Source organism: Ptychodera flava, chromosome 12 (genome assembly GCF_041260155.1).
Source record: "Ptychodera flava strain L36383 chromosome 12, AS_Pfla_20210202, whole genome shotgun sequence".
Lineage (NCBI taxonomy): Eukaryota > Metazoa > Hemichordata > Enteropneusta > Ptychoderidae > Ptychodera > Ptychodera flava.
Genome location: NC_091939.1, coordinates 9,480,073 through 9,495,243, shown reverse-complemented (window position 1 = coordinate 9,495,243; position 15,171 = coordinate 9,480,073). Strand labels below are relative to the sequence as shown.

Genomic DNA, 15,171 nt, shown 5'->3' with positions numbered 1-15,171 from the left:
TTTTCATGATTCATTCGGATGCATTATACTGGCTTGCAAGTATACAGTTGAAACATACCCTGTGTATGAGTCCCATACAATCACAGAGCTGTTGGGACCTTTATCCGCTGTAGCAATCCACCATTTGTCTTCACTGACACATGTACATGATATATTATTACACTGAAAGATTAAAAATAATGAAATTTATTAGGAATGAAAGTAAGATTTGAGGCTGACATAAGCCAGATCATGGCCCTAAGTGCAAATTTGCAATCACCTAATATATCTTTATTTCTTATTCATTTTAACATTTAAATTCAGATATCTGTAAAGGAAATGTTTTGATGTAGGGCATGTAAGTGTGCTGAATTAAGGATTTACATCTCTCCTGGTAACATATTGATGAAATTGCAGGGTATATACATGATTCAGTTAACAAAGTCTTACAACAATCTACATGCTGCATACATGATAAAACATGTCTTACGTAACATGTCAACTTTCTGTCAGTGTCTGAGAGTATGAGGACTAGGTACATTATAAACCAGTCAATTTAAAAAGTGAAGCATTTTCTATTTATCCCATAAACACGGAACAAATGCTATATATTATACTCACGTGGCCTTGCAGCAGTTTCTGTGTATTATTTTCATAGTCATAAATGACTGCAGTGTGTGCGCAAGTGTAGAGAACAGCTTTTCGTTGACCATCAGTGAGGTTGATCACCTTGACGTTTTTGTTGATGCCATATGACCAAACCAAGTTCTGGAGAAACAAGGTACACAAGGACATATTAGTAAAATTTTATGTTTTAAGTTTGACAGGTCACTTTAAACTAGATAAATAAGTTTACAAAGAATTTTGGTACAGTCTTGGCTACTCCTACTGAAATATGTGGACTGAGTATAAATTAAGTATATCTGATACATACCAGAGCATTTGGTCCTGGTTCCTCAGATTTTACAGAGTCTGTGTCTGCTGGGAGAGGGGTTTCTGGTTTCTTTTCCTCTTTCCCAGGAGTTGCCACTGCTTCCTTTTGTTCTGCCTGGCCGACTTGCTCCGGGACAGCAGGCGTGGTTGTTGGGCCCGGGAAGCCTTGTGTGGTGTCTGGTGGCGTAAGCTCTTCCTTGGTCGATTCCCTCGTAGCTGTTTCTCCTTCTGCCATTGGCTCGGGAGGGGCGGTAGGCTCTGTACTTTCTTCCTTCGCGCCTGTTTCCGGGGCCCCTTCCTTTTCACCAGTTTCCGGGGCCGTTTCTTGTTCTTGACTAGCCTCAGCCGGAGCCTGCTCTTCCTGCTGTTGCTCCTTGACTTCACCTTCTGCGGCAGCTTCGGGTTCCTGACTCACTTCGGCAGCATCGCCTTGTGGTTGTTCGGTCGCCGCTTCTTCCCCCTCGGCCTTGTCTTTGCTTTCTGTAGCGGCCTCTGTGGGTTCGGGCGCGTCGGCTGTTTCGCCTTCTGCAGTTGGTTCCGCTGGGTCACCCTGTTCTGCTTTCTCGGCCCCTTCAGTAGCGTCTGTTTTCTCGCCCTCTGCAGCGGCCGGTTCGTCTGCTTGCCCCTCTTTTCCCTTCTCCTCCCCTTTACCCTCTTCGGGAGTACTTTCATCCCCAGGTTTAGCTTCGGCTTCTGTTACAGTTTGTTGGTCTGGGCCTGGTTCCGCCGCCTGCTCGCCTTCTCCGGACGTCTCCGCAGTGTCGCCCTGCTGCTGATCAGCCGTCGCTTGTTCCTGTTCTCCTGTTTTTTGGCCGTCAGCTACTTCGGCGGGCGCATCCTTGCTTTCTTCTTCAGTTGGAGCAGGTCGAGGTTGGTCAACAACATCACCTGCGTCCGCCATAACTGAAACTTCAGCGATGCCTTCAATGGAAACCCACTTGTTATTTCTACAGAGACAAACTAAAGGATATATTCGCCGTTGTTATCGACAGAAATGGACCTTTAGATTAGCAAAATGGTGGATACTGTTACATCAGCACGCTAAAGATGACAAAATTACAACTAAATTGTGCCCTTCTCCGGTTTACTTACTGTGAGTCTCCAAGGCAACCTTGTTTACCGCTTTATGCGCATGCGTATAGGTTACCGTAAATGGGTATGATCAAAAATTAGCGACGTTCAGGTTACGGGGACACAGAGGGCGCTCTACTACGGTACTATGAGCCTCGAAAGTGAAAGACTTACAAACTTCTCAATGAAACTTTCAACTAGTCGCTTACAAAATCAAGAATAAAAGTCAAGGGTCATCGTGCAAAATTGCTGCTAAAAACAAGTTACGAAACATTAACCGATGTGTTAAATTCAATATGGTCGCCATTCCACGAGGAAAGATAAAAATTTCAATTTTCTAAAATACTAAGACAGAATTTTTTTTCTTACACCAAGAACTTCAAAATAAACCTCCATGAGCGATATACAAGAAAAGGACTGGAAAAAATCGAGAGCCCAAATATCTGTCCCCAGAGTATTTTTCGTTGCCAAATGGAGGCGCTGCATTGCCGTCCCATGCGTCCTAACTCGCTCGGTTAAAGTACAGCATGTAATTATTAAGCAAAAGAAACAAAAACAAAAACAAAAACAAAAAAAACCCAAAAAACCCAAAAACAAAAAAAAGCTGCATCTACAGTTGCAGTCACATTGCCCGACAAACCATATGTTTCATTCACAACTTAACTGCCAGAGCAAGATTAGACCAAATAAAAATACTGTGTGCGTCCAGTAACATTACGGTAAAATTTAGAAAATTTACACGAGATTTTTTAAAATATGAACTAAATGTCTAGGGCCGGCGGGTTTTTCTAGGATAGGTCGGTTTACGAAAAAACACACATGTATTTTTTGATTTGGTCTGAGGTGAATTTAAGAGATCGTGAGTTAAACAAGTAACATTTTCAAAACATTTTTATCTGAATTTCTCAGATGTGAAGGCAAATTACCGAAATATATTGAAACAATGAATATTTTTTATGACTATTCTACAGTAACGGTAACATTTACATATCTGTATATTGACATGTAGAGTACTCCTAAAATATGTGAAGTTGTTGAAGTTGATTTGCCCATGATAAACGTCACGTTTTTTCCAAGGAGTGACTTACACAAAAACGTTTCAAAGTGATAATATAGGAAAACCTTTTTGTAAAAGTGCTATTGTCACTAACTACCCCACCCGAGTCCCCATGGAGGTGGGGTTGAGTGGGTTTGGAGTTACTCAACATATTTTCATACGGGGTGTTGAAGTTGAAGAAGTTGAACTTATCTACCATGAATATTCCAAAAATATTGGGGGAGGGGTGGTATTTTTACCGTTATCCTGTAGATCTACCGCATGTGAAGGTTTTCCTGAACTATGGGAATTTCCTGTGTTATTGACCCGTTCTTAGGGGTATTTTGGATGAAGAGTGACCTATGTTTGGGGATTTTTTGGAGAACAGGTGTTCAGGCGGCACATAAAGTACACCTTTCTTTGCCGACTTTACCGGCAACGTGTATCGAAAATCAGGTGTGCCTAAAACCTAAAACACATCTTATATCAGTGAAACGCCATCATTAGGCATGAGAAAATACCAAATAATAAGCGTTCCTTGACTCCAGAGAAAAGCGAAATAGTATTTGTGGGCGTTTTGATCGCTGCCTAGCAACCCTAGACTAATGTGCAGCGATTCGGAAACTGAAACGAATTTGTTCTTTCCAAATTGCCAATCAGGAAGAGAATAGCGCTAGTTTCAGATACCTTAAGTTGATGTTAGTAAATAATGACAATCTACCAATCAGATATAACCATTTAAACTCACTTCAATGCAAGCAGGTGCAACCGTTGAGTAAGCGTCCCGAAACAAAGTCACACAATAGCAATTCACATACAGAATCTGCAATACTGAAAATCCGTCGTTCTTGAGCGTGGAGAGCGCCCTCTAACGACGGATAAAGAATATGCCTGAGCTTAACGTTTTCCTTGCCTGCTGAGAAACGAATACAAATACGAAATGAATTATCGATATGTAGTTCGGTTCGGGAGAGGAGGGGAGAGAATATTTGTATGAGCTTCACTGCTCACGATTGATGGAATCTGCACCCGTAAACATCGAAACTGCATAATGTATGGAAATTTATTGTGCAACTTCTGCTTCCATCCTATTCTTCTTCCTTCATCGTAGCATATGAATATTAATCAATGGCAAATAATGCAAATAGAACTTTTTATGCGTTGTAAATAATACTATATTAAGAGACTGCGAAGGCAATAGTGTGACCATACATTACTGTGCAATGCTACAGATATAGACCTTATTTCCAAGGGTCTTTGATACAACGACGTGAATTCATCATAACTTCAGAAAGTCAGTCGGGATTCCAGTGCATATAGTTGAGTACTTATGTACGTATACAATAATGACAGAAAAGTCATGTTTTTATATCAGCGATGTTCATAATTACAAAATGTAACATAAATAATTTTAACACATTTGCTCTGACTAATAGCGCCTTCTGTCCCAGTCATGCACATGATGACACAACAACATAAATCGTGAACGAAGTAAAGTTGTGTTTCACTGAGTATGTCATAAAAGCGAAACGATTTCGAAACAAAATATTTCAACACGTGAAGCAGGCTGGACTTGCAGTTAAGATGTGCGCCCTCTACGACAGAGACGCTTCCCTTTAAAAACCCTTTAAAAGTTCTAATACACGAAATATCCTACTAAGCTAAATAGCCATGCTGACAGTGCCTCAATTTTTAAGTCGACAAGAAAAGGTTCTCGGGGGCGAAACAAGTCCATATATTTGTGAACTGTATAGTATATTATTACCATGTAATTGAAAAGAGGACGGGCTTTGAACAGACAACCAGAAAGCTTGCGTTTTTCAGAACATTTTTGTGTTATTCCCATACCCATAAAGAAAAACTGACTTGTAAACTCCACGTTCCGTAGTTAAGTAACCGATACCGGGACATGGCGCCACTGTTAACTAGAGAAGATGACAAGCCTGTCATACATGATATTTGAAAAGACTTATCGACATGAAGGCATCGGTCCATGCTCAATTGAAGTTGCCCTGACCAAACTAACACGTTTACATATTTGCTGCAGTGTGTGCACAGGATGTGCCCATCTGATTGATTTAAATTTGGTTTGAATGGATTTTCTCTTTTTCTAATGAATGGAAACTTGAATAGGCGATTGCCAGGAGGCTGTGATAAGTTGTTTCTCCTACAACACCGTAGGCCTAGTATTACAGACACAAAATTCGCAGAAAGATTTACCGTTGCGCTGCATTATTGAATTATTTTTGCACTGAGAGGAGACCGTGGACAACAGCGACCTACCCGTCCATGGTACGTATTATACCGTTTATTGTGGCATATTTATCGCCAATAATCCTCGCCCGGCGCCGGAGCGAACATTCAAACATTCTATGATGAAGCAGTTGTCCAAATATTTGACTTGTGCGACTGCGCAAACGGGAGCGGGTGAAAGTACTTGAGTACACAGTAAGTGTACACAGCCCGCTTCTTCATCTACAAAAACGCCCGACATCTTTTTGGCTGTCACGGACGAACGCAGAGCGCCATAGTAACTATATATGCTACGGCGATCCTCTAACGAAATCTTGCGCTCAGCATTTTCTCCTGCTCTTGTCGCTGAAAATAAAATTACTGTAACATCAAAATAATCGCCGGATTATCCGTCCGGAAGCGTTTCGAATTTGGGCCAATTAATGTTCGCGCGCTCTCGACTTTGTAGCCCTGAAACTTTCCGTATATATAAGGAAACTTTCAACAATTCTTTCTCGAAATCAAGAATAATGTCAGGGTCCCACCCAATTTATATCTACCGACTCTTAAATTCAACTTGGCCGCCCTCCCGCGTTAACTTTGTTAACTTTGTCAATTTTCAAAAAAATAAGCCCTTGAAAAGTTTAGTTACTACATCAGCTACAACATGAAGCCCACTTGTAGACCAACACACCATCATAAACGTTTAAGAGTCCGGATGGCTGTGTTCAAAGGCGCTTTTTCATGATTATTTCATTATTTTTGCTTTAAACCCTCAAGTTAGCTTGCCAACACAGCATGTATATGTGTAAAGTGCATCGCCATTGTTTACGTTTGAATTTACGTCCGGACTAAAAATCCCTTGTCAACGATAACAATGCAGTTTATGAATGCACAGGCTAAGCTGACAAGCTGAATACTGCGTATCTCAAGAGTACAACAAGAAACTGCAACTAACTTTAAAGACAGAGACAATGAAAAAAACATCAAAAATTACTGTTACTGTTCCTTTAAACGAGACGACAAACGAGCTTCAAACACACACATTTTTGAAATTTCAGGGGAAATGCTCACCGAATCAAAGGTGATGCATCTTCATCTTGTGACCGAAGCAAATGCTTGCTGGGCGCAACTTTAGGAAAATCTCGAGGCGAAGGAATGTCAGTCGGTTCTTTCTTTCATCTCAATTATCTGTTCAGGGACATGGCATCCCCATCGGATTTTCTTTCATTCAATGTTGTTCTAATTGCTAACTCTTTTACCCTTCCTATAGGACCAAAGACCAACTGATGCTAGCGCGATAAATCACCATTTTTTTAGCCGGGTAAAATTTAACATACTTAACTCGTGATAAATTTTGGTTCACACGAAATTTGCTGTCGTTCATCAAACCTCCCCAGCACTTTGCTCAAACTTTCCGCCCGCGGTAATGTTTATCCAGAAGGTCAAAAGTGTCGGGTTTGAATCGCGTGAAACTATTCAAAATATTTAGAATATCAGATTTTCTGTCTGCACGGTCGTCCGCGTCAGTTACAAGTGTGATTATGACGACATTGAAAGATCTCTTCCATGAACAAATAATTTGACACTTTGGCAAGGACGATTATTCTCTCGCGACCTTTCCTCTTAATATGGCAAAACTCGCTAGATTGCAGTATTCGTTGCAGGAAGTCAAAGTATCCAATTCACCGTCTTATCTGAAAACGGACATAGGCCTATAGGAAGATATGAACACACACATACAGACACAGACACAGACACAGACACACACACACACACTATAAAATAATAACATCTAGTTGGTACCTACTACTCGAACTTCACGCATTCTTGCGATCTCAGCAGATAGGTGGATTCAACCTATCTTATGATCGCGTGAAACTCGGGTAACAGAAAGCAAATATACTTGTGTTCTCATTCTTCTGTGAGCCTGCATCGAAAAGTGTACCCTCTCCCCGAGAAGATACAAGAACGTTTTGAACGTTTATATATATATATATATATATATATATATATAGAGAGAGAGAGAGAGAGAGAGAGAGAGAGAGAGAGAGAGAGAGAGAGAGAGAGAGAGAGAGAGAGAGAGAGAGAGAGAGAGAGAGAGAGAGAGAGGAGAGAGAGAGAGAGATAATCAATATCGAGAGGGGATAATGCAACTGAACAACATACATACACATAATACATATATTCATGTATATAAATTGAATCTAACAACGAAAAACTAGAGTGTCTACGGCGCTTGTCATGGTAATCATGAGACCTATCAAGATGGACAGACAAACTAAGAAACCGCTGATAATACTGTGAAAGTGAAGTAGATTATTTGATATCGCATATCCGATGATGATTTTAAACTATTGCTTTCAACGGGCACGTATCTGACGAACGATTGCGAATACATGTATGATTCTCCTATAACAAACACAGGGGGCGTAATGAATCCTGTGGGTAGTTCGAACTTCTTTAATGACTGATTATCATGTTCAAAAACATTGGGACTTTCGGATACAAATGATCGCGTTCTGACAAAGTGAGTTCCGGGAAGATAATTATGTGAATCTGTTCCTTGGCCGGGGAATCAATTATCGACGCTGTCAAACATTTCTAGAATTTTTAACTATCTGACCTAAAATGAGGCCAAATTATAAGAAATTGAACTGCTAGTATCTGTTCATTTTATCTGCTAGCACGATGAGTCTACATCGTTTGGAATCCTAATGTGGACGATACCATTTTTTGCCCGGGGTTGGTCAGCAGACGGCGAGTCTTCATCACGCGAGCAGGTGTACGTGGTTTAGTTGCTGCATTTCAATTTGATACGGTCCCTGTTAAATAACTAATCGGCCGTCGGGGATTTTACATGTGCACATGCGTACATCTTACGTTGGTTTCGTGCAATTGTGGACAGTGTACTGACGGTGGTTCGGACACACTTCCCGACCTGGTTGTTCCATGCGTTGGTCAGTACTGCAAATGATACGGGTCGCTGGTATCGACATCATCACAGTGTGAGCAGAGATAGGGACTGCAAGGAGTCTGTGTTGTGCCGGTTCACCGCACCGTGCAGCCACCAAACCACTCTGCCGATATGAAAACACCCTCACACCGCTGTTGACGTTTTGTCGCCGTTTCCTACGGTGTGACTTGACACTTCAAACTCATCACCAGTCATCGCCTGGACGAATTAATCCCTTCGAACCATCACATAATTCCCACACGGAAAGTCAGTTCAAGTGAATTTTGCGTGGGGGCTCTGAGAGGTGTCACAGCCCACCACGTAGCCAGTATTGTACTTTCCCCTTGATGTTAATGTATCCCAGTGAACTGCAACGAGTCCATACAGTTCTAACGGAAAGTAGTGTCGACGCTTTATTACAGCTTCAACACTCAAAACCGCTTTCTGCATCCGAAAATAATAAATTAATTTGACGATGGGGAAGTTTCGATTTGGAAGGAGCTGTTTTCGGAGACTCTTGCCTATCCTTGGCATCATGGCTCTGTTCACGTTTACCGGTAAGTCACCCGGTTGTACATTTTTGGTTTCAGAATTTTAGATTGATATCTAGCGCTTCATATATCTTTGGCAGCAAGGAAATGTTCTATGGCCCAAAGTCATACGAGGCCGTATTGAAGCCAGCCAAGCAAATTCACAACATGCTTGCAGCGCACCAGAATTTTAGTCACTCCGAAAATTTCAAACAAGGGGTGAGAAACGAGGTTGATAAACGGCTCCATGATTTAGTCTGTCAGGGTATTCTACAAGCGGCATTGCTTATTCGCGAGAAATTGATTAACGACACAAGGTCGTTAGCATTGCGAAATGCGAGATTTATTAGGCGTAGTCACGTGACTAGGGATTCGACTATAAACTAACAAAAAGAAGTGTAACAGCTGTCTCGGAAAAAAACGACGAGAATAACGGCAGTTTGAGCGACGAATCCAGACAACTATTTAGGGGAACGCCCTAATGAAAGTGGCCTGTTTTAGTTCACTGGCGAACGAGCGCATCGCCCCTCTTGTTTCGCAAACAAGATTTCACGTGTTTTCTATTTTACATTCCCCTAGTTACTGCAGTATTTTCAGTACAATCTGTATTTCTTTACACTTGACGAAGTTGAATATGTTGTCCACAATGCTGGTGTTGAAACCGTCAGCTTAGTGCCGTTGTGGAAACATTCACTCGTCTTCTCCGAAAACAGTTTACACCTTCCCGACTCACGAATTCAAATCGTACCAGAATCATGAATCTATGACCTTACACGGCAGAGTACGAGAGGTTACCGAACTTGACCGACTTTATCTTGTCACCGTGACGTCATGAACCATTGGAAGTGCATAGCTAACCCTGGTCAAGGCGCTCAGCGAACCGAAAGATAACCCGACGTTCATCCAGACTCACTGTCATTTCTGATATTGCTGAAACACGTCCCGAGAGTTTGAAGTGCAATATGTGAACACCGTAAATATTCGAGACAATGTCAAGAATAGCAAAAAACCCCCGAAACCAAAAAAAAATACAAAACACAATCCAAAAGCACAAAAAACCAACAAAAAAGCAAAAAAAATAACAAAAGCACAAAACAAAACAAAAACCCTGCAGTGCCTGAAGTCACAAAATCTTGCACTGTTCGATGACCTTGGAAACGAGACATGGAAACCTAAGGACAGTGGCGGATATCGGTCAACAGCAGTTCCGAAATGTACGCTGACCAAGTAAATATGAATTTAAAGTGTCAATAGGTGTACCTCTCAAGAATGTTTTCATCATAAGTAAGCAAGTGCATTTTTCGGTGATGATGTAAAGATATAAAGTTTGTTTCGCAAACACAACGCATGAGGTCCAACGTGCAGTGTTATTGCTAACAAAAACATTGGATTTCTTGTCCAAACTAACGTTGCATTGTCATCAACAACTTTAATTGGACACAACACACGTACAGGCTGTTAACAGTTTAACCTTTGAGCGCCAAAATCATTTTTTGTCGCCTTTATGAATATAACCTAGTCATTTTTTCCAGATTTTTGCCAGAATTTTGATAAAAAACTGTAGGCAATGAAATGTAATATTCCTTTGGTCCAAAATTATCAGAAAACTTGCAGAAAGATGCACAAAAAAATTGTAAAATGTTACACTAAAATTTTGGTGGGACATACTACAGCGATCAATAACAAGCGCGTTGACATGACTTAAGAGTGAAACAGAAGCCTATTTTACATTACAACAACAATTTAAGAATACATTAACAGTTATATGCGGTCATGCATGTTTTACCTTGCACACACCAAAGTGAACATCGTCTTGATACCTGTATGATGAGACTCCTGTACGCGATTTTTGCGGTCCACTTGTCAGTACTCGAGCTTACTCTCTGAAAATATGCTGTCGGACATACTGAAAAGCTGTATGCTCTCTATCGACCCATTTCGAAATTTTGCGCACTGGTTACTTGATTCTGTGTCAAACGATGAAAGTTTTTCATTAATTTTTTGTTTGAAGAATAGAAATGCAAAATATTTCAGCGGCATTAAAGGGACAAAGTCGGCCATTTTCATGAATTTTGTGTGATGCGAGATACTTCTTATATTGTTTGACATGTTGAAAGATACTGAATGAATGGGTGACCATGCATATATTCGACCCTAGTTTTAGACAAATTGAATGAAACCATCGCGAAAATGAATTAATGGTCTTGACCATTAATTCATTTTCGGGATGGTTTCATGTATTGTGTCTAAAACCGGGGTCGAATATATGCATGGTAACCCATTCATTCAGTATCTTTCAACATGTCAAACAATATAAGAAGTATCTCGCATCAAACAAAATGCATGAAAAATGGCCGACTTTGTCCCTTTAAGGAAAGAAGGAAATCCAGTGCGACCATCCCGCTCAAGCCCATTTTATTCAACCCCCTTCTACTCTTTCAATTCCGTTGATCTGTATGCCTTATATGCACAGCATTTTAGTTTTATTTCGAAGTTTTGCATGAGTACGTCGAACACCTTCAAGAATTTTCTGCTTTTTAAGATGCAAAGTTTTAATCAGGATTTTCTAAACTTCTATCAAGTTCTTACATTTGAAGTATGCTTGATATACTTTCTCTCTTCTTAGCTGCAGTCGTTTGTGGTTCTCTTTTTGTGATAAAAGAGAGCTGTTACATGCAATTAGCCAATTTTATCATTTATGTAATATTTTTTAAGATGTGTACTAAAACCTCGTCGGTATCCGCTACTAGAAATATAGATGCCATAATTGATTCTACAGACTTCAACTGACAAAATGGCGACACACGTCGTTTAACAATTGTACAGAATACGTCAAAGTAACACAGTCAACAGTTACATCTGTCAGGCCTGCGGGCCAAACAGTGCGAACAGCTCGTGTTAAATTGATTTCCTTGCTTTTGAAAAGGGGCCAATTTATGAGTTGCGGAATGAGAACGTACGGTCTCCGTAATCCGTTCCAATCCAAACAACTTACCGTTAAGCCGTGTGGAACCTTTGTCACCACGCAATTTCTGTCAACGGACGGGCAGAATCATTCGAAATTTGTAATCTTTTTTTTTTAAATATCTCGAGGACAACATTAATTGTTGTTGCATTCCTTCACATCTTCAGGAACTCTCGAACCTTAAAGGTTCAATGCCAATGTCGCGATTGACGAAATGTAAAGAACAGAACTTTCAATTTGAATGAACGAGTCACTGTTGTGGCAAGCGACAAGTTTTGTATCATAAATATAACGTAAACACGATTGGAACTAATTTGGGATAATTTGATTTTCATATTTTTCACATTTCTTAAAAGTGTTAGGTGCCATACAGCTGAATGTTGCAATATTGCAAATTGCTCATAAAGACAAGTGTGTAATGCAAAAAGAAAAGTAGATGAGATAACATTTGTAGATTAAATCGACATAACTTCCCCATCCAGTTATCCCAAACTAGTTCCAATCGTGTTAGTACCGGTTGCCGTATTTCTGTGATGACTTTTTCGCTATTTTTGCTTAAATGTCAACTACAGTTCTTGTTTTACTCCCCAAAACATGTTGAGATACACATGTTTAGCTTGTTAAAGGGACATTAGCTGTAACTGTTGACTGATTTTTCACTACTCTGTTTCAATATATCAACTACAGAATTTTACTATAATCCGATCATCATGACCCGGTGTTCTGCTTGCCAACACGGCCTGTATATGTGAAACGACCATTGTTATTGTTGATCAATGTATTCTAGTCCGGACCTGAATACAAAATTTAAACAATTGTTATGTAGGTCATTTCCCCCACACTCATCATGACCTGAGTTCAATTAGTCTAGAACATTCTCAAGGTCACTGCCCTTGATGACCTCACAACCTTGAATTCAATTAGTCATGTTTGGAATGTTCTGGAAAGTTGATTAGTTGTGTAAGGGAGATAATTTTAGAACAGTAATTAGCATGTCAATAAAAGTTCTAGATTGTTCTTATATGCCTTTATAAAAGGGACGTGCACAGCTTCCAGTCAGACTTTTGGGATCGTGTCTCTTGTGTGTTACTAAACTCCAGCAGTAGTCATTCTCAAGACTTTTCAAGACCTTCACTGTCAACGCTGGATTTATACTGTGGACTTTGTGTAGCTTCAAGCCTGCAAACCAAAGACTGTTCCTTCATCCGACTGACTGTTACAACTCTGAGACTGGAGCTTTGCCGTCCCAGCTGAGATAAGTAGTCTGTACACTTTAAAGCTTGTATTCTATCCCTAACTTAGCAATTAGTTTTGTTTTCGTAATAAATTTTGTTTAAACGTAAACTGCTGAGTTCACCCTTTTGTTCGTTTTCTCTGCACGTAACAAATTGGGGGCTCGTCCGGGATACGAATATTTTGAGCCGTTTGACAACATTTGCCTACCTTTTCAAAACTACTGTATACTGTGAACTCAGCGAAATTCAATCATGGCGGAATTCAAGCCAGACGAATTTATGGATGACCTTGATCAGGACACATTTAATTCCCTCAGAAAAGACAACCTCATAGCACTGGCCAATTTCCTTAAAGTAGATGTCAAAAGATCTATGCGCAAGCGAGAAATACAGTTCAAGATTGCAAAACATTTAGTTAATTCTGGCCATTTTGAGGAGTCTGCCTTAAAAGATTATGAGCCTGAGTCTTCCTTCGAACTCAAAAAATTGGAATTAGAAATACAGGCAGATTTCGAGCTAAAAAAATTGGCATTAGAAAAAGAAAAAGAATTACAAATGAAAGAAAAAGAATTACAAATGGAAAAGGAGAGACAGGCATTAGAAAAAGAAAAAATACAAATGCAGTTAGAAATGGAAAAAGACAGAAAGAGAGGGAATTGGAAATGAAAGAAAAAGAATTGAATATGGAAGAAAGACAAAGGGAGAAAGAAAGAGAGGAAAAAGAAAAGGAAAGAGAATTAGCAGAACACCGACTGCAGTTAGAAATGAGACGTTTAGAGCTTGGAAAGTCAGGAAAATTCTTCCCTTCAGACAAGTTTGACATCACTAAGCATTTCAGGTTAGTTCCCCTTTCCAAGAAAAGGATGTTGATAAATATTTCCTTCATTTTGAGAAAATTGCTCAGAGTCTGAACTGGCCTAAGGAGTCCTGGTCTATGCTTTTGCAGAGTGCTTTGGTGGGTAAAGCCAGAGAAATTTACATTCAGTTGTCAGTAGAGCAGGCTTCAAATTATGATTCTGTGAAGGAATTAATTCTCAAGGGCTATGAGTTGGTGCCTGAAGCGTACCGTCAGAAATTTAGGGATTGTGAGAAGGTGAAAGATCAAACTTATGTTGAATTTGCTCGAACAAAAGAACAACTGTTTGATCGTTGGTGTTCTTCTGAAAAGGTCAGTCAGAATTATGACAAATTACGACAGCTCGTTTTGATTGAGGAATTTAAGAGGTGCATTCGGAGTGACATCAAGACATTTATCAATGAACAAAAGGCAGATACATTGGAGGTTGCTGCACGTTTGGCCGATGATTATTCATTGACCCACAAATCTTCATTTCTCAGCAAACCATCCCAGTCCTTTTCATACAGAAACAATGCAGGTAAATTTAACTCCTCCTTTTCATCCAAGAATTTCTCAAAGGACAGTAGGAAATCAAATGACAACAGTTCACAGAGTTCAAGTAACACTCCCACATCATCAGATCCCAAGTCTCAATCTCCTTCTGACAAACAGTTTGGTACACTTTCTTGTAATTATTGTAAGAAAGGCGGCCATTTAATGTCAGATTGTTTCAAATTGAAAAGAAAACGTGAAGGTCAAAGTGGTCAAAGTGGATCTAAGCCAACCGGCTTTATTTCTTCATCAACTCAATTAGAGTCTAATAATGTGTGTAACACATTGTCTGAGGTTAAACCCCTCTTATCCCCAATTAATGAGGTCAAGGTCAATTCTTCTCAAGATAGCATTATGGGTATTTTCGAACCATTTATTCACGATGGTTTTATATCACTTTCTAGTGATTTCTCTTCCGCTACCCCTGTCAAAATTTTAAGAGATACCGGGGCTTCCCAGTCTCTTTTGTTGGCAGATACCCTGCCGTTTTCTGAAAAGTCATTTTCAGGTTCTAAAGTTCTTATTAAGGGGGTAGATTGTAATGACTACATTCCTGTTCCTCTCCATAATGTCTATTTGTCTTCGGACTTTGTTTCTGGACCTGTGACTTTAGGTATTAGGCCTTTTTTGCCTTTTGAAGGGATTCACCTTCTTCTTGGAAACGACCTTGCTGGGGACAAGGTCATTACTAATCCACTTGTGACTGATAATCCTAGTTTAGATCAGGATCCAGAGCCAATTGAACAAGAGATACCCGATTTATTTCCTTCATGTGCTATTACTCGAGCCATGTCAAAGAAAACTTCCGAGAATCAAAATACTCTCAAAAATAATGTCACAGATG

General features: G+C 40.0%; 2 protein-coding genes across 3 annotated transcripts in view; one reads left to right on the top strand and one right to left on the bottom strand.

Annotated features, from left to right (window-relative positions):
* Positions 1-3: 3 nt before the first annotated feature.
* LOC139146033 (cilia- and flagella-associated protein 251-like) lies at positions 4-2,029 on the bottom strand. The gene is made up of 4 exons (XM_070717480.1): positions 2,005-2,029; positions 914-1,872; positions 601-747; positions 4-162 (listed from the first exon to the last, which is right to left on the bottom strand). The coding sequence occupies exons 2-4, from the start codon at positions 1,811-1,813 to the stop codon at positions 4-6; spliced, it is 1,206 nt and encodes a 401-aa protein (XP_070573581.1). The 5' UTR covers positions 1,814-1,872; positions 2,005-2,029.
* Positions 2,030-8,134: 6,105 nt separating this feature from the next.
* The window catches only part of LOC139144915 (neuronal acetylcholine receptor subunit beta-4-like), a 60,958-nt gene continuing 53,921 nt past the window's right edge, over positions 8,135-15,171 (top strand). Inside the window, exon 1 of one of the 2 annotated variants that reach the window (XM_070715744.1) lies at positions 8,135-8,764. In XM_070715744.1, coding sequence (XP_070571845.1) covers positions 8,683-8,764 — 82 coding nt within the window. In that variant the 5' untranslated portion in view covers positions 8,135-8,682. The remainder of the gene's footprint in view (positions 8,765-15,171) is intronic. The other variant, XM_070715743.1, reaches the window with a different exon arrangement.